General features: G+C 39.0%; 1 protein-coding gene across 5 annotated transcripts in view; it reads right to left on the bottom strand.

Annotated features, from left to right (window-relative positions):
- The window catches only part of PDE7B (phosphodiesterase 7B), a 579,566-nt gene that overhangs the window by 68,787 nt on the left and 489,954 nt on the right, over positions 1–20,825 (bottom strand). For all 5 annotated transcript variants that reach the window (XM_045058098.1, XM_019831281.3, XM_045058099.1 and 2 more), the window contains one exon: positions 9,435–9,518. In XM_045058098.1, coding sequence (XP_044914033.1) covers positions 9,435–9,518 — 84 coding nt within the window. The remainder of the gene's footprint in view (positions 1–9,434; positions 9,519–20,825) is intronic.

Here is a 20,825-nt window from a genome sequence, read left to right as displayed (position 1 = left end):
TTAGGTTACTTATGAGTGATAAACCACCCAGGTGCCCCAAGGCAATTTGGTTTGCTAGTTAGAGAGAAAATGATCTTCTTGATCTTGTATTAACCCAGTGATCTCAAGTTGGAAACACAAAAAGATTCTAAGGATGGAACACTCTATTTTTTCATATGTAGAGTTAAACAGGGACTATGGCAAGTCATTTAAATCTTCTCAAACTTTAAAGGTATGATAGAAATGAGAGGGCATAACCCCTCCTTTTATTTATTAATGAAGTCACAAGAGGTAGGCTGTGCTTCCTTCTGGGTAGGAGGCTGAATTTAATTTTATTTAACAAACAACTCATTCTGGCTCAGTGACTCATAGGATAACTTCAGTCAAAAGAAACTTAATTTACTCCTGCTTCCCTATTTTACTGTCTCCAGAAATCCAAAGAACCCACTATACCAGAAATACTCTGAGTGGATCAGGGTTTTACTCAAGGAAGTGCTGCAGTAGAAAATGGCCATTTCTCTGTGCTACATTCCAGGGAGTTAACAAACCTGCTGGGCTCTGACATAAGCAAACACGTTTGTACCATAACAGAATCCATGATGTGGGGTAGGATGGTGTCTGAATCATGTTTACATAGTTTCTCACAGAGGAAAATAAATTGCTGGTGAGACGTCCTTGTGGGTTTTATTATCGATAATCTTATGCTTTGCTAAATCAAGCTTATTATAAACTAGAATCATAGGAACCCTTGAACAAAGCAGCTGTTGTTGACCCTTGAACAAAGATACCTGTTCTGGCCATATGACTCATGGACGATTGTAATACCCAAGGAATACAATGGAATTTCCAAAACAGGCCTTTCTGACCTGTACTGTGCTCCCTTATTAACAGCTCTCTCTTGGACTTGACTTCTGCAAAAAACCTGTCCCTGAGCTCACTATCTTTCCCTAACTCACCCTCCAACTTTCTTCACTGTTGATCTCATCTCCAGTTCTTCAGATGGCCAGAACAACCCCAGGATCTCCCAGCATTCAGTATCATCAAGTTTTATCTCCTTTTCTCCACATCATCTCTGGATTTATACCTTCTTTCTACTTCCATTGTAGTCTGCTGCCTGATCACGTTTCTCTTGATTTAGTGAGTCTGCCCCTCCTACATATGAGTGTTAGTTAATTTTCTTAAGCACTATTTTATGGCATCTATGTTTTTCTCAAAATTCTCTAGTGACCCTCTTTGTTTAATGAGTCAAGTTCAAGTTCTTTATCTTGGCATTCCAAGCCTTTCGTTTTCTCTCTAGTCAACATACTTTACTACTTTCTGGACCTTCTCCTACTTAATGACTTAATGTCTCCCATATGTCAGCTCAGTCTCACTTTTAGGCAATTCCTTCACAAGACAACACTCTATCTTATCTTTCAGAATTCAGCACAAGACCATAAAGCCTTCTTTTCCTGCTCAGAGCACTTCAGTAATCTCTGCCTTCTTTGGTCTCTGATTTATTGTTTTTGTCAGTTATTTTAGAACTAGACCATTTATGCTCTTGCAAGGTCCTTGGTTTAATGTGTGTTTGTCTTGCCTATGTAATGAGATTGTTAGGTCTTCGAGGGTAAAAGAATCTCTAAAAGTTTCCTTTTGAGCAGTCAGAATCCCCAGCCGAGGTATATATAGGATGTGGTAGGTGCCCCCTGCTACCCCAGTCCTTGTTGACCTGAAAGGAATTGTTGAGGTATTAGTATTTGGTGTCTCAGGCAGACTCCAGTCTCATTGCTGTCTGGGACAAGAGCTATCCCAGCCCCGGGGTTACTGGTGTGGCTCAGTGCACCTTGGCCTCATGGCCTGCTTGGCAGACAGTGGATATTCTATTTATTGAATGAATGAATGGCAACCCAGAGGGAATACTGGCCTCCCTGAGCTCCCTGATTCAATTTTCTACTTTTTATCGCTCATCTAAAAAATAATGAATCGATTAAACAGTGTCAGCCAGGTTAACAAAAGGCAAGGGCTGTTTTCAGTCCTAGCTTTAGAAGGTGAAAACTGTTGGGGTGCCTGGGTGGCTCAGTTATTTCAGCGGCCAACTCTTGATTTTGGCTCAGGTCATGATCTCGTGGTTTGTGAGTTCGAGCCCTGCATTGGGCTCCGTGCTGACAGTGCAGAGCCTGCTTGGGATTCTCTCTCTCGTCCTCTCTCTCTGCCCCTCCTCTGCGCAGGCACCCTCTCTCTCAAAATAAATAAATAAAGTTAAAAAAAAAAAGAAGGTGAAAACTGTTTCTTTTTCATTATGGTTTTCCCCAGAGAGTCAGATATATTGAGTGATCTCTCCTGACTTCTTCGGCTACTACTTGAATACCTGATCTTCCAATAAAATTTTCCAAGAAAACTGTTTCTTTTTCATTATGGTTTTCCCCAGAGAGTCAGATATATTGAGTGATCTCTCCTGACTTCTTCGGCTTCTACTTGAATACCTGATCTTCCAATAAAATTTATATCTAGTTGAGTAGAGTTGTGGACGACTCTTTCTTGGTTCCTTAGGTCTTGAAGCACATTTCAGAATGGCTCTAAAAGTGTGCAGCCGTCCTCACTTCATTGTTGCTTTAGTCCTGTTCATGTTTTCATTCCTTCAGACCGCCTTCTATGATTTCCCAAGACTGAGTTAATTGCTCCTGTCCCCAACCTCCCCGAAGTTAATCCTGCTTTCCTCTGAATCCTGTATATGCATACATGTTTCTCATTTTATGTATGCTTTTATTATACATGCATGTGTTATTAAATGTATCCTATCACATCAAAATGTACAGGCTTACGTCTCTATAAAGTTCTCAGAGACGGGGACTCTGTCTCATTTTATCTTTATATCTCCAGGACCTGGCTCACGGTCTATCCTAGGAGGTGCTCCATCGATGGTCATTGGTGAATAGTGACAGGGAATGGGTGAAAGTAAGGGCAACATCAATTCTGTCTTCTGCAATGCAGTCATTTCAGTGGCTAACTATCCTGTTGGTCTGGTACTTCTGTATGTGAAATGCTGGGGAGCTTGGAGCATGGAGCACGATCCAGATGAGTCAGAAAGGAGCCGCAACCACAATCAACGTCTTGTCTTTCTTCTAGAGGAAGACAAATGTTGAACTTTGAAGTTGTGGAGTGTTACCTGGCACTCAGGAGAAGTCTAAGCTAGTCCCAGCTCGCATCTCTGTTCTCTATTGTGGGCCATGGGGCTGCGGGCCTGAATTTTGGGGAGAATGGGAAATCATCTTCTCAATATGATTTCTTTTAAATCACCCCATAACATTTTTTAAAGTGTATTTTGTATTTCATATTCTCTTTCCTTTTTTCTTTTTTTTATTGAAATTTAATTGGCATGTAACATTGTGTAAGCTTAAGTGTACAAGGTGTTTGATTTGATACATTGATATATTGCAATATGATTACTACTGTGTTAGCTAACATCTCTATTAGGTCATATAATTATCATTTAATTTTCATGGTGAGAATAATTAGGATGTAGTGTCTTAACAACTCTGAAGTTGATAATACAGTTGCCTATAATCACTGTGTTGTACATGAGATTTCCAGGACTTACTTATCGACGAGTTGCAAGTTTGTGCCCTTAAACACCTCACCCTGTAACATTTTAATTTAGGTTCTTTACATTTATGTGGTTCTCACAGGTAACGTTAAGAATCACCTTTAAGAAGATTACTAAAAGGCTATCACCATCCACTAGGAATTCTTTCTTAGAAAACTGAGTTTATAAGCAAATTGTCCCTCTTTAAGATGGGGACATCACTTAAGCACTAGATGGTTTGTAACATGCTGGGTGGCTTTTGGTTGACAGCTCTTCTGTGAATGTACTTTATATTTTTGCATGGTGTAACGTTTTAGATGGCAGCTTTTAAAAAAAGTATTTGAGTCTCTGGGTCACTTGTTCTCCATAAAAAGATATATATATATATATATATATATATATATATATATAATTATATATGTATATATTATGTATATTATATATTTATATATCATAAATATATAGTATTTATTAGTTCGATCAAAAGTAATGGGTAAAGGAAAATCTTTTTGTAGCTCTGCTAAAATTACCTCATGGTTGTGCAGCGATAATGGCCCCGCCTGGAGAGGCGGATCTGGAGGAATAGAACTTTAAAGATCAAGATTAGCAAATTAACCAACAGGAAAAGCCAAATAGCCAATTAACCTACTACTGCAAAGTCCTGTGGCTCGTCTGGGGCTCCAGGCTCTCTGTGGCAGCTGAATTTGCTGCCCTGAAACTTGCAGCTAAAGCTGCCTTATTCCTTCAAGCTCCACAGTCACTGGGAATGTTTGCTTTGTATGTCACTTCCTTTGCTGAGCGAGTGTGGAAATCACATTGTGTTGCCCTGAAATGGTTGCCATGGGAACATCTCCACCTAGTCATTATCTACTCAGCCTACTGATTATATTAAACCAGGAGACAGAGATGTACAAGGGGAGCTGTAACCACCTGTTCTGCAGAAAATTGTGATTGCTTCTGCGACATTCGCCTCTGAGGCCACACGTTTCTCTGAACACTCCTCTCTCCATTTTCTCTTCTCTTGTTTCCCTCCACACAGAGTTAGTAAATGACATAAATCTATAGGAAACTGGCATTGGGATAATCAAGCCATGGCTTTCCCATTCTTCCGGCCCTCTTTCAGGTCTCTGTTTTAGTATCTCAGGTAGAATAAAAATAATTGTCACCCTTTCCTCTCACTCTCTTCTGCCCACCCCCACCCCCCATGCTTAGGTGTAAAGATAATCTTCTTTAAAGGTCTATGATTCCTGTGGCCTATGCAATGAAGCCACGTTTTTCGGCTACTTATCCAGAGAAACTTCTCAAAGTTCATATAAATGCCTGTTTTCTAAATTGTATAAAATATAAATAGTAAATAATACTGTCTGTCAACAGGTAACTTTATCTTACCTATTCTCAATCAAGACATGCATGGATCTGCCTGTATCTCTTATGAGGAGGATTTTCTGATCTTTATTCCTGGATTGAAAGTGACATTTAAGAGGTGTTGTCTTGAAGTAACTTTTTTTTTTTTTTTGTAGAAAAACTATAAACTCCATTGACTTTGTAATTTGTCGTCTAAACCAGAATACTTAGGGAGTGGGAAATGGCATTATTAATAAGTATGCCTGGAAAACAGGTACAAATTTGACTATGCCAGGCAAACTAGGTGTATATTGTCATCTTATATGTAGAATGTAGAATGTAGACAAGTTCATAGGTGTGGTAGTCCCATGTCTTCAAAAAATATGGGAAAGGGGCACCTCTTACAGAAGAATGTTTGTGCAGATAGAAATTATAATTGTGGAATTTAAATGCTGAACCAGCAAAAAAGTTCTCTGTTTATATTTCTGTCGCATGTAAATTAAGCCAATGTGAATCCATCCTTGAAAGTAAACTGATGGCACTGGGGATTGAAAAGAAAAAAATGACATGAACAAAGGAAAACAGACCAGGCTGAATGCACCTACGGAGATGTCATAAACACTTTCAATTTTGTTTAAAAATCTAATTTAAGAGTTAGTAAATTTTTTCTGTAAAGGGCCATATAGTAAATATTTTTGGCTTTGTGGGCCATATGGTCTCTGTGGATAAAAGTAGCTGTCAATGATATATAAATGAATGAGCATGGCTATGTTCCAATAAAATCTTATTTACAAAACAGGCATGGGGGCTTATGGGTGGCCCAGTCGGTTAAGCATCTAACTTTGCTCAGGTCATGATCTTGAAGTCCATAAGTTGGAGCCCTGTGTCGGTCTCTGTGCTGACAGCTGAGAGTCTGGAGCCTGCTTCCCTCTCTCTCTACCCCTCTCCCACTTGTGCTCTGTCTCTCTCTCTCAAAAATAAATAAACATCATATCTATCTATCTATCTATCTATCTCTATCTCTATATCTATCTGTCACAAAATAGGCATGGACGGGAGCACAGGTTTACTGCATTGGTTGTCATTGGCCCAGTCTCATTCTGGTTAACTGTTTTAATATCTGTAAACTTTATTCTGAAAAAAGGAAAGTTATTTTATTTATGTTATGCTATTTTATTTTTTTAAGTTTATTTATTTATTTTGAGAGAGAGAGAGAGAGAGAGAGAGAGAGAGAGAAAGTGAGCTTGAGCTGGGGAGGGGCAGAGAGAGGGAGAGAGAGAGTCCCAAGCAGGCTTTGTGCTGTTAGCCCAGAGCCCCACACCAGGCTTGATCCCATGAACCGGGCTCAATCCTATGAGATCATGACCTGAGCTGAAATCAAGAGTGGACTCTTAACCAACTGAGCCACCGGGGTGCCCCCAGAAAAGTTATTTTAGATATTAATTCTGATGTTTTCTGTTCTGCTATGGCAGGTTGGGGCTGTGCCTGATGGGGCCAGTGGAGAAGTGCAATGGGCCTTACTAGTAATGTATATTTTTGTTACACATGTTCCAGCCATTCAAGACATATGTTGAAGAGAGTGGTAGAAGGTAACCCCCCAGGGACACTCTGGACAGGGGGTGGCAGCCATGTGGGTTTCACTAAGCATTTTAGAAGAAAGGCTGTAGGGATGAGACACAGGGTATAGAGGGTACGGTGCTTTGGTTTTTCCTATAAATTGTCTTTTTAAGCAAGTCCAAGAGTAGGTTCTACCTTGGGAGAGAGAGCAAAACTGCAAGCACCTGAAGAAAATAATCTTTGGTCTCTGCCTGTACTTGGAAAAAAAATGACTCAAAATTAAGGTAAATGATACAAAAAAAATCACTTTAAACTAGTCTTGTACTTACTGTGTAGAATTGGAATCAGTTGGTAAAAATAAGAGTTTTAGCAAAAGGTCCCAAAATGTATCTTTGGGGTTTATTTTTAAATTTTTATAGAAGTATATTTAAAATGTTTCCCTCTAGGCAGAAAGCACACACTAACAACTCAGGCAGGCAAACCCCAACAAGAACATGAATGACATTAAAGAGAACTAAACAGGCTCTATATAAAGTAGTAGGAGGTATGACATGTGTATTACATCTTACGTGACTGTACATAACACAGATAGAACATACCTGGTTCTACCTGGCGACAAGTTACTTTAATTGCCGACTGAAGTAGGAAATTGTGGAGAATGACTGCAGTAATGTTATTGATTCAATTTTCAATTCAGTAACTGGGTATGCCAGGCATTTGACAATGGAATAGACAGTACCACAAATAAGGAAGAGGGCTTCAGTCCTATCTGAGCTGTTGAGAAAAATATAGGGGATGACTGACATTTATAATTATTTAATACAGTCTTTTTGAGGGCATCCTTTGATCTAGTTGGACAGATATTCAGGATCTTGTAGTCTGTTTAGGGAACTGTTCTACACATTTAGGAAAAAAAAAGTGAGTCCACTAGAAAGCAAAATACAATGAAGGTAAGTTGATATCGCCTTAGCATGTTTTATTGCTAAAGAGACATGAGTGAAGGAGTTATCCAGAGTGCAGTGCTGAGCAGAGGAGAAAGGGAATTTCAGAATGGATGGCCAACACTATCACTTAATGTGTGGAGGGTCCTGAGCAACATACGGGGTGAATGGGGGTGGAGGGAAGATAGCATCCCAGGCCAGGGGGAGGAGGCTGGGGGTCAGTCCAGACACTAGGAAGTTTCTGGAGGACCTTCAGAAGAGGGATGACAGGATGGCACCTGCTTGTATGTGATTTGTTATATAGTGAATAATATAGTAGTGAAATATTATCTGCATTGGTTTTCTGTTTAAAATTTTTATACATTTTTTTCAGTTTTTTTAACGTTCTGAAAGTAAAACAGATTATAAAAAAAAAACCCAAATCCAAGTGTTGCAAGGACCTATGATGTATATAGGGAAATTATTCCTTAATCCCACCTGCAAAGACAACTACTCTTAGCTGATGTTGCTTATTAACATTGGGATAATTTAGAAACAGATTATATCATTTGGAACCTTGGAATTATTATAAAGAGAAGTATCTCCTATTTTTCCTAATTTGTTCATGCCTTATATTTGAAAACATGACATAACATCTCACCTAATATTGAAAGAGACTTTTTTGGTTATTTTCTCCATCTCACACTTCATATGTTAAGCCATTGGAGAGTCCTGATCTCTTTGAAACAGTGAATTAACTGGACCCTCTGCTCATCCCCATCTTGCTTGGTGGAACCATATGCCTGGGAACTGGAAGTCAGTACAATCTAGATATTGTCAAAAGGGGTAACTTCCATGAGTAGCTGGACTAGCCTAATCAGGGTCATAAGAAAAGCTGAGATACCATTTGAGCTCCCCATAGTCTGTATCCAATATTACATTGGGTTAGCAAATCAACTGTGTCTTCGAAAATGCATTTTTTTGGGGGAGGGACTGGGTTGGGGAGGTTATCTCTAGTATGGAAAGGTTACTCCAAGTCTCTGTGTCCCAGAAAGAGCTGAGAAAACGGATATTTCACATTGCTATGGAAGTTTAATAAGCTAGGAGAAATACAAGCATCTCTATTCACTATTGACCTTTTGAGGATCCAAGGATAGCAAGTTTTGACTTCTCCTAGTAATTTTTAGGGGTCGAGGTAAATCAAATTACCTTTCTGCTGAACTTGTTTATGCCAAAGGAAAGTAATACTCTGTGGGTGCAACCCAGAACTTTGAAATTTATCGATGGGAAGTGGTATGAGAACCAAACACTGAAAACCTTGGAGCAAACTGTGAAATTTATCCAGTTTCTCCCCCCACCGTCCCCACCCCAAGTCCAAAGTGCAGGATGATTGCAATAGAAGGCATGCTATCAGGCAGGGTGACTGGTCACTGGTTTGGGTTTCCAGAGGAATTTGAAATTAACAGAATTATGAACCAGAGATTGAGCAAAACTCCAAATAAGGAGTAATATATCAAGGGGAAAGATAGAAAGAAATGACTTTCCGAGGTAGTTCTAATGGAAGAAGCAGCAAGGGCACACTATAAGGGCTCAGCCATGGTGTAGAGCTTTATGAGGAATGCAAGAACAGATCTCAGAGACTTGAGACAAAGAAGGGAGAATTAGACAATGGATAGTTACTAAGGGCCATATGTGAGTAGGTTTCCCTGTGGGGTTTTAACAATAAAATAGAATCTCATCTGGTCTAGTTCTGGATGAAGGTGGAAAGAATGTGCTGGATGATGAAAGGAATAAGTTTCCCTGTATAGGGCTTCACGGTTTTTAAGACTTACATTCTGAAAGCTGAAATGATCTCATTTGATTCTCACTAAAGCTCTGGGAGGTAAGGCAGTGCCAGAATCACTTCACTAGGGAGGAAATCTAAAGACAAAGGGTTAAGTTCCATTTGGGAGGGGAGACATGGAGGAAGGAAGGCAGACCTCTGAGGGTTTTGAAGTTCAGAGGGAAGTGAGATTTTTTTTTTTTTTTTTAAGAAAACGTTTGTTCCTTTCCAGGTACACTTGATTACTCACTGTTAAGTAGGCGGAAGTCAATGAATGGGTAGGAGCCGCGGCGTTCAGCAGGAACCCCCGTCTGACCCCTTAGTCGTACATCTCCTAAAAAACAGAAAATCCAAACAAATGTTTGAAAACATTGCCAAGTGTATTCACTTTTCCTCTGTAAATCCTCTTACTCACTTATGTCACTGGAACCAAATGTCAGGAGGAAAATGATTTCCACTTACCTTGCTTAACAGAGAGCTATGTGAGAGGGGATATTTAATGAATGTTAAGTGTAATGAACTTAGCAGTACTCTAATAACTGAAGAAGCACTCTGTTGTCTTTTAGATTTGCCTGGAAGATGGATCTGCGAAAATTTTAGTAATTCACAAGATTTGCATAGTCTGAGGGCCACAAAGAGGGGGCATCTGAATCTGGGAGAACAAATGATGCTCTGGGATTAAAACTTTTATTCTTGTTAGAATGTTTAACTGCCCAATGTTATTTCTCTTGGTTCCAGCACAATTGTTCTCTGACTAGTGTCCACTGCCCTGTTGCCCAGGCTTTATCATTGATCTGCTTTAGAATTTGCTCCATGAAGGCCAGCCCAGCTCCAGGTACTTCAGACACTTGCCACCCTTGTACACGAAATAGTCAGTGGAGCTTGTAGAACTTATTCATTTGCAGGTTTTCTTTAATGTCTGCATTCACGTTCCTTTTTGCTGTGTCTTCTGCCTTCCCGATCAAGGGAGGGAATGAAATAGAATGGAAAGAGCATGTACTTTAAGACGAAATAGACCTAGGACAATCTCGGCTCAGACACTTGCTACCTGTATGATCTTGGGAAATTTATTTATCTAAACCTCAGTGGTTCACAGTGTCATGGGTTGAAGAATCTAAAATAACACTTGCTGCCCTGCAATAAATGCTGGGTTTACTTCTTTCTAAACTCCTGCAAAGGATCATGCATATTAATTATGTGTTTTGCATTTTTCCATAGTGCTTTGTGTATTGTATGGCACTTAGCAGACTCTAAGTGAATGTCTTCTGTTGACAAGAATAAATATAAAGACAAAATGTACAAATTAGCACATAAAATATGGAATTAGAGGAGAGAGAAAAATACATGAGATCTTCTATATTTCTGGAAGAACTGAATCAGGGAAAGTTTCAATTCCACGAGTAATGGGTCCCCTCCCATAAACCACTTTTTCCCAGACATGAGGTGGCAGTGAGGCCTTAGCCTATGAGTAGAGAAAAGGGACAGTCATCTCTCCTCCATTCCTACCCCCTGGAGTTAACCAGGGTCTGAGTGAGATCCCCTTCAGCTGTAACCAGTGCCATTGGCAATGTTTAAACTATCCCTTACAGATGGGCGTTGTGTATGTTTGGGCTTACAAACTGCAAGCTTTGAGCCTCTGGGTTATTCTGTACTTTGAATTTTATATTGGTGCCTTATTTAATGCTTTGTATAATCTGATATTACAGTGCCATGTTGATATTAAGGAATGTTACAATTTATGGAATAGAAGGGGCGGAGGAAGAAAGAGATGGAAAAGCATTTTTATAAATATGAATATCATCTGAGATCAAAGAAAGGAATGCTGTTAGCATCTGGCAAGTTCATGGGGGTAGATGGCCAGCAGTTATGGGAAATCCACTAGGGAGAGTTGAAGGGTTTTCTTGTCTTCGGCAGCTTGTCTTGAACACTCCATGTTTACAGCACTCTAAAGAGTTCACAAAGCACTTTCACAAACATCACAGTGTATTTATTTTCTTGTTTATCTCATTGGATGCTCACAATAGCCTTGTGAGGAGAGCCACTATTATTCTACTTACTTTATAGGTGAGAAAATGGAGGCTCAGGAAGAAAGTTCAGGCCTGCTGTTCACCTACCCAGCTCCAGCTCAGGGTGCGGGCGGGCCCTTTAGAGGCACTCAGTAGATATCTATGGACTTTAACTGACTGGCTGAGTTTATGGTGCTTTAACTTATAACTAGCAGGGCTGGTCCTTAAATCTAGGTTATTAAACTTCATAGGCAGAGCTCTCTCCTCAATAACATTGGTTTCTATTCTTAAGGAGTCTGTACATAATGGTTTAAAAAAAAGTCACAGACCCTCACATGACAGGTGAAATTTAGCAGCCATTGGGAAAATACAGCATGCCAAAATGATATAATAAATTCAGCAGTGCCTAAATGATTTATATTTTCTAAATGATAATCAGATAGACATATGCTTCAAAACTTATGCATGGATAAGCCTGTATTCATTCGGTCTATGAAGCCGGCTAGGCTTTAGGTTTGTTGACCCGTTGTGTCATCCCTGTGGGCTTCTCTAGGGGGTTTCAGGCTCACCAATTGGAAATCACTTGTCCACTAGTACTTTTTTTTCTCAGGATTAGCAAAGCATCCCTCCTGACTGTGTAGTTCAAAGGGTACCATTTTCCCAGAAAACTTCTGTATAATATCAATAGAGGTTTTAAAGCCTCTGTCAAAACTTATTCCTTTTGTCCATCTGACAGTCTAAGGCAGAGGACGCCCATTATCATTCAGGGCTTTAGGTTTAGGGAAACATGGAGGAGACAGCATCACAAGGCAAGCTGGGTAAAGGGAAGGCAATATGTGAGTAATTCAGAGATTCCTGTTACGGACAGGATCAATATTTCACCATCTTGGGTGACTGTGGGCAACTCAATAACCACTTTGAGGTCCAGTTTTCTAATATTTAAATTAATTGGCATAATTACAGCAGCTTCGCCTCCCTCACAGGGTTGTTGTGAGGAAATTATAAGGTGCATGAGAATAGCATGAGGGTTAGAATTTCTTGAAACCTTACACGGTACTAAGCATTTTACATGTATTATTGAATATCATCTACCCAACAACCCAGCGAAGTAGGTGTTATTATTAGACCATTTTACAGATGAGGAAACTGAAACCAGTGGAAATTTGATAATTTGTCCAAGCTCACAGAATTAGTAAGGGTGGGGTTTGTATTCAAATTCGAAATTGGCTCTTAAACCCCATGTTCTTAACCTTTATCCTATATCATCAGGATAAAAAATCATAGAAACAGCTAAGCATTCACTTTTTTATGGCCCAATGTATGCTTTGATTGCTATTTGCCAATAAACCAAATATATATTCATCATGACTCCTGAAACTTGAGCACGAGGGGAATCCACCCCCTTGATGAGTTCAGGATTCAATCAGATAGATGTTGTTTATTTGAATAGCAGTCCAGCGGAAATGAGCCGAACGAGTAAGACAACCAAATCCTGTTCTGGATCAACAAGGCATCTATTATTTTCAAGTAAGAGATGGAAAGCAATTATTAAAAATATTATTCAGTAGAACTGAAATTACCTAGCAACTAATTTAATCAAGCTCTTAATTAAATAGAATTTTCATGATGTAATGCCATTTTGGGGAAAAAGAAACAGTGAAGAAAGTTGATAGCAAAGACACTTAAATAAACAAACAGAACAAAACAAATCAACAGCAACAACAACAAACTACAAAACCCATACCTGAAAGCTTCCTTTTCAATGCTTCTTCTGTCGATAACTACAATTATAGTTTTGGAAGTGGATTACTCATAAACCTAATGATGGTTTTTAGGGGTAGTAAATAATAGTGTTTAAAAAGGATGAAATCATGTTAAAGTACTAGTAAGGCAGGAGGGAGGACAATTGTAAGTGGGCTACCAAAGCATTTTAGAAAATTTCAACACGGAAAGGTAAATACAAACAAACCAAACAGTCCACATCCTGAGCATTCAATTTATTTGAGAATAAGGTAATATTCATGTTTTAAGGATATATTTCCAATATAGAAAGTTCTCTCTCATTCTCCCTGCTGTTATTAGCCCCTTCTGATACTAAATTGCTTCAATATGCTCGTGGGAAGAGAGAAATAATTCAGTAACAACCGTCCCTGGAGGAGCAGAGGCCACTGGGCTGATGTCCGAAAAACAGAACAAGTAGCGTCCTGCTGAACTGCTTTTTCTGGCCTCTGGTCTCAGGCAATCATCTATTTACCTAAGGCCTTATATCCAAGCTAAACAATTATTTTGACTATTCATTAGGCCCTTGTTTCACTTAGGCAACTTTTTTTTCTGGCAAGCGAAAGGTGCTGTGGAAGCCGGGTCGGAAGTGTTGACAGCTCAGAGTCGTGTCCTCAGCCTGTCCTTATTGTGTTCCAAAATGAAACAAACAGCAGGGAAATTCTTATTTTGAAAGGGCTGCTTCTCTTTTGCCCCTTCAGGCCGAAAACATAACATGTCGTCCTCGGGTATTTAAGGCTACAAACACAGGCAGAGAGCTGAGCTGAGTGGCTCCAGGAGCCAAGACCCAGAGACAGCCACTCACCCTCCCAGGGGACGTGGTTCCGGGATGGACCTCTTGCCCACTTGGCCTCTCGGGCTGTCTCTGTTTAATAAAAGCTTGCGCTAGGGAGCAGACATTATGTGGCCTCTTATGTAACTGGCAAATATGGCGGAGACTCTGACAGCAATGACAACTTACAGTGGCTGAAACATGGGCCACATGACAAGAACCAGACTCTGGCCCCGGTTGTGGAGTCAAGGTCACTTCAGGGTGGGGAAATGGGGTCGGAAAGGAACAGAGCAGTGGCTACTGTGCTCCTATGGCATCTGAGACAAATGACGAAGGTGATGATGACAGCTGCAGGAAACACGGAGAGAGATTCATAGCAGGGGTGTCGCTATGAACAAGGAAGATGAGCTGGTGATAGCGTCAGAAAGATGCAACCATGGAGCGGCCCAAATATGGTGGGGAGAAGAAGCTCTCGTGAAAGTTATTGCTTTGAGCTCCTTTAGACATTACTAATTCACGTCAGTGCTGTAAACTTGCAAAATGAGGGCAGACAGAACCCAGACCCCCAGATCTCAGACAGGAGCTTTCGCCAGGGTGCACTGCCTCAGCTGGCGGCTTCGAACATTTCAGATGACTACTCTCAATTAGCAAAGTGAATTATTTCTTCTAAGATGTTTATCTAGCCAAACAAAGAGGAGGAAGGTTGTGCAATTTGATCACTCCGTAGATTTATGGGATAGTACAGGCAGCCAGTTTAGATAACTCAGGCAGAGATGATTGTTCTGAGTGCTATGAGCTTGCATGAGATCCAAGATGGCTGATAGACCAAATTTCCCATTTGGGGCTTCAATCTTCTGCTTTACTTTTTTGAGTGAGCCTGGGCCTGTCTAGTTACTAAGGGCTATGTGTTGATCTGGCTGAGTAGGAGGCTTCTTGTCTATTGACCTGTTGCACTAATTGTGTATTTCTGGGCTGTTGCTGAGAGGGCTTTGTGTGTAGGAAAGAGACAAACCAGAGTTAGTTGGCCAAAACCACACTTCTGGCAAAAGAAACAAAATAAAGTTTTCTTTGCATGTGAAAAAAAAAAGTTCTTTCTTTTTTTTTTTCATTTTAAAAACCTTGGTCTCTATATCAAAATCAAGAGAAAGGAGAATTCACCAAGTTAGAGTCCCCAGACAATACTATATATACTACCTTGCAGCTTTTGCTTAGACTTATTAAATACTTTATGACAGAGGTGCATTTTGGGACTTGAATGTTACAAAGGTGAATGTATAAATAGCACTGCCTTTATTTTCTAAAGTAAGTGAGGTAGGTTTCAACGCAGACTAGACATTCTTCAGCTCGATGGTTATACAGAGGGAAAATAAGAAAAAAAAAAGTTGAGGAAAAAAAAGTTACAATCACCAGGAACACAGGAGTCTAATAAAAAAAAAAGATATTGAACAAGAAGCAGCAGAAATGCCTAAAGAGAATTCCAAGAAGCTGTAAAAGAACTTAAAAGAACACAAAGAACATGTCCTCTTATAAAGATTAAGAATAAGGGGAATAATCTGCAGAGTCATTTTAGGGAATATGTGATCTGGGTCTGCCTTAAGTAATGAAAACACTGATGTAAACTTGCATATTATTCACTTATTTCTGGGATAATGCTTTTCATTTCCAGAATCTCATCAAAGCAAAGTTTATTGTTTTTAAATAAGTGTTATATAGTTATAAACGTAGGTATCTCTGCTCCTGCTCACACCCCACCCCTTCATAATGCCTGGCACATCATAGGCACTCAAAAAATAGTAACTATTATTCTTTGTTACTGTTCTTCTGAGATTTCTGCCCCCTCACCTCCCCTCTCCTATGATAGTCATTATCATTTAGGAGGATTTCTAAGTCAGGAACTGTTTTAAGGACTCTACATGTATAAGATGGTTTAGTCCTTATGACAGTCTGCCTGAGGGAGATGTGTGTTTCATCCCCCTTGTACTGAGGAACGCAAAGAGCTTACAAGTGACTGAATTGGGATTAGAAGCCAAGTGGCGTCGGGAACACTTGCTCTCTAACCACTGCTGCACAGGGCCACCGTCCCCATTCTCCACAGCAGCGACCAGTGCAATCACTCATGACATTATTATGGTTTCCTTTGATTTCCCGAGCTCTTTCTCTTCTCTGTGCTGGGTAGTTTAGGGTTAAAAAGGAGAGTACCAAAGCTATGTCCTGGGGAAAGACAAATGTTTATCCTGGTACTTTTTCATGGGAGCATTGCAATCCCACCATGACAAGAATGCTGTGGCCCATGTCATGGGAACCCATGAGGCCCCAGTGGTGCAGGTTAGACCAGAGGGAGTATGGATCCCACTGCAGATGTAGGCATCTTGCAGGTCAGTAGAACTTTTGAGTAAGTGAGTAAGTAAAGGGACCAACTTTAGGTTGGCTCTGAGCGGACCCCAGATCAATTCAGTTCATTTCAATAAATGCTCATTCACAACATTATACAAAGTGTTAGAATGTAGGAGAGGAAAAGGGAAATACAAAGGTCCATAGGATGCCATCTTGGCACTCAGATAATCATCTAGAAGACAGTCACAGAAATAAGCAAATATGGTATATGCTAGAAGAAGTCTAACCGTTAGTAGCATTGGGATATTGGTGTTTGGATCCCTCTCTCAGAAACATTGTGAGGCTTTATGATTTTATGTGGATAAGTAACTTGAAAATTTCTGGGCCTCAAGTGGTTTCCTAGCAATCTCATAAAATGTTTCAGTTGGTAAAATTGAAAGATAATTATTTAAAGGTAAATATTTAATAATATATTTAATTTAAAATATTTAAATTAAATATAATTTTTAAATTAAAAAAATTTAATTTCAGTTTAGTTAACATGTAATTTTATATTAGTTTCAGGTGTCAAATATAGTGATTCAACAATTGCCTACATTACTCAGTGCATATCATGATAAGTATATTTAAATTAAGTATAATTTGAAAAATTAAGTATAATTGAAAAAAATATATAAATACACACACACACACACACATATACACACAAAGCAGGAGAGATAAGGAGGAGAGAGAGAGGAAGGGGATAAAGAGGAGAGAGAGGAGGCTACAGAGAAAAGGGACATGAGGAAGAACTGAATACTGGGGCTGAGGGAAAGGAAGGTGTCAAGGATAATTCCTAGATTTCTGCATTGCATAACTGGATGGTTGTGCCAATCACAGAAAAAAGGAAGTTCTTAAAGAGGCATTATTTTATGTTCTTCATTCAATAAATGATATTTAATATATATGATATTTATGACACAGTGTTTTTGGCAGACAATACAATGGTATAGAACCTTGGGAAGAGTCTTGGCCTCATGGAGTTTAGTCTACTGGAAGGGACATCAAAGAACAATTATGTGCATAAATGTAAAGTTGCAACTTTGGATAGTGGAATAAAAGAGACCTATATTGTATTAATAAACTTATAATGGACTTCACCTTGCCAGGAAGGTTGTTTTGAGCTTCCCTGTGGAGGTGACATTTAATCTGAGATCTGTTGAATGAACACAAAATCATTTTAGGTGAACATATGTCCTGATTTTCCCTGGAAAAATCTTTATTTACACCTGTTGTTTTGCCAGGTATAATTAGTAATAGTGCCCCTTTCACACTCAGAAGTATTCTGATCGAATCACACATTACATGATCACCCTGAGTGCAGCAATCCAGGCAGACAGAAATGCATTTTCAAAGGTCCTATGGCAGGAAGATGGCATATCTGAGGTAACCTAATAAGAGCAAGTGCATCACAGCAAAAAGATCGAAGTGGATATGGTGGGGTATGGTATAAAATGAGGTTGGGTAAGTGTCAGGACTTTGTAGGATAGACTGAGGAGTCTGACTTTATTCCAAGAGAATTAGGAAGCCATGGATGAGTTTAAGGGAAAGATGATGTTATCAGATTTACATATTGAAAAAAAACAACTTCGGGTACAATATGCAGAATGGATTGGAGGGACAAGAATGGCAAGTTAGCAGATCGTTGTAATAGTCCAGGTGAGAAGAGATGGTATCTTGGAATAGAGTGGTAGTACTGGTAGAGAGGTGAATAGATTTTAGAGATATTTAGTAGGTAGAATTGACACATGGTGAGGAATAGCATATGAAGGCTGAGGGAGAGGGAAGTATCGAGGATAATTCCTATAGGCTTGCATAACTGGATGACTGATTGTATTTATCATAGAAAAAGGGAATTTCAGAAGGACCAGATCTGGGGAGAGAAGTTCACGTGCTCAACTTTGGTCACATTGAATGAGTTACTGAGATTTCAAAGCAAAAATGTCAAGTAGGCAGCTAGACACATGAGTCTGACACCCAGAGGGAATGTCTGGGATGCAGATATAAATGTATAAGTCAAATTAAACTATAGGCATGTATGAAGTTGCACAGAAAGTGAAGTGAGAAGTGAATGGGGCTTATCATCCAACCTTGAGCAACTATAACATTTAGTGTCTTGTTAAAGGCAGAGTCTATAAGGGAGAAGGGGAAGCCATGGAGGTAAGAGGAAATCCAGAAGCTTGTTGTGTCATGGAACAGTTATTCAAGAGGGAGGGAATGGTTTTCAGATAAATTTTGCTTAAAGAGTAAGTGAAATGATGATTGAAAAAAGTCCATTGAATTTAGTTGAGTGATGATGGTGAGAAATAGAAGCCACTCCATCATGTGGAGTTGGGAAATTGGGAAGGCTTTTATCAAGGAGCAGATATTTAGGTGGATCTTAAGTGATAAGTAAAATTTGGAAAAGCAGCATGTTATATTGTTGGTTTGTGATTCATCCAACTATGGTCACTGAAATAAAGGGAAGAGATTTTTAGGAAAAAATCATGCTAATCTTAAGAACAATAATAGTCACTAAGAATGATATTAATAACAAAGTATAATTTGAAAATTGCACAGAGGACAAAATAGTCCAAGTTATGAAAATTCCTGTATAGTTTTGCAAAATACATTGATACCGTGCTAATCACTACCTATGCTTAAATATACTTCAGGAAAAAAGTTTAATGTAAATCACTGCCAAGAAAAGTATTTGTTGGGAAGAAAAGAATGGGTACATCAATTGAGAATAAATATAATTAATAAGATAAAATAATGGCCAAGTCCCAATATTGCTGAATAATTTCTTGTTTTTTTGAACTTTGAATAATTTGAGAGAAGTGTTTTAATGTATTGTTTGTTTTCATGTGCTTCTGAACTTCCTGAATCTGGCCGGGAACAAGGACAAACCTGCCAAAATACTGCAAGAAAAGATGTTGCTGATCACGGGCAGGAAATACTCAAAGTCCCATGAGATAGCCTGCTCTTAAGAGACTTCCACACCAAGTCTGCTGACCTCAGAAGGACCACCAGGCCACCATAATCACTGCTGAAGTCTGCTCAGAGCTAGGAGGTATTTGGAAGTTCTTAATTCACTTCTAATTCAACATGGCACTTAGGATTCTTTTAATCTTCAAATATTGTTCATTTTTTGTTCTTTTTTTTTTTTCAGAAGGGAAACAGGTGACAAACATGGACTATATAGGAAAACGATTAACTTGATTATATTATATCCATGTTATGGGATATTATTTTGCTATTAAAGCCAGTAACTTTTATTTCTATAGTAATAATTAGCATGTATTGAGCATTTAGTATGTGCTAGGAAATGTTTGAAGTACTTTTTATGACTTCACTAATTCTCTGAATAACTCTCCTAGAGAAGAACTGTTATCAATAGCATATCTGAAGGACAGAGAGGTATTAAATTACTTTTCCATGATAACATGGCCCAGTGGGTGTGAAGGCAGATTTGAAACCAGTGAGTGTGAAGACTGGCTCCAAAGCATGTGCTCTTACCTAATATGGTACGATCCCTGTTCAAACACATCTTGATCTGAAGTGAGAGCCATGGTATATGGGAGGGTGGGTATTATATAGTGTTTAAAAGCTGTATTACAGAGTAAAGAAATCAATTTACTATTTACTACTTCTATGACCTTACTAAGTCTTAACCATTCTAGGCTTTATGAAATATTTTGTTCCATTAAGTAAAGATAATAATATCTGCCCTGTATTCTTCATAGAAGGTAAAAATCAATTGAAATAACGTGGATAAAAGCACTCTGTCAATTACTTTGTAATAAACTTTTATTATTAAGAATATTATTATTGATGTTGCTAAATATTAAATATATATAAAAGACATCATGTAAATTCTATTTTATATTATTATACTTTTATTGTTTAATAGTATTATTGATATTACTATATAAATCTGGGTCAGTGTTAAAGTATATTCAAAGTCAGGAACATTACTCTCTGATATGTAATTGAACATGTGAATTAAGAGTGCTATAGTCAAATGCTCTTGGGAAGCATGGAGTTTTAACAAAATTGAACTTTTACAAAATTGCAGTGTTATAGGCTAAACTGTGCCTGCCTCCCAAGTGTATACTGAAACCCTAATGCTCAGTACCTCAGAATGTGGCTATATTTGGAGATAGGACCTTTAAATTAGGGATTAAGTTAACACAAGGGTGTTAGAGTGGGCCCTAATCTAATCTGATGAGTATAGAAGAAAGACCATGTGAGATGCATCAGGAAGGTGGCCATCTGCAAACCAGTGAGAAGGCCTCAGAAGAAACCAAACATGCTGACACTTCAATCTTGGACTTCTAACTTTCAGAACTGGGAGAAAACAAATTTCTGTTGTTTAAGGCACCCAGTCTATAGTATTTTGTTATGACAGGGTGAAGAGGCTGCTTCTATGGGCAAAGAAAGTCATCAGAATTTAGGGGTTCGGTGTCACCAGCTTTGTCCAGGGCTTTCCATATGTCCCCATTCCAATGACCAAGATTCCATTCCTTCCCAATCAAAGTCCTCACTTTAATAGTAGACACCCTGCGATATTGGGAATCAGCTTATGTTGCAATTCAGCCACTAGCATGATGAGATTCTGGGCTTGTTTTTCAGGAATCTCAGATCCAGAGCTATAGGAAAGAAAAGTCTCTTTCAGAACAGAGATAGTAGCTTGTAGGTCGTTTATGTAGTGCTTGAGCTGGAAATC

The sequence above is a fragment of the Felis catus genome, chromosome B2, assembly GCF_018350175.1.
Source record: "Felis catus isolate Fca126 chromosome B2, F.catus_Fca126_mat1.0, whole genome shotgun sequence".
Classification (NCBI taxonomy): Eukaryota; Metazoa; Chordata; class Mammalia; order Carnivora; family Felidae; genus Felis; species Felis catus.
This window is presented reverse-complemented; position numbering and strand designations above follow the sequence as displayed.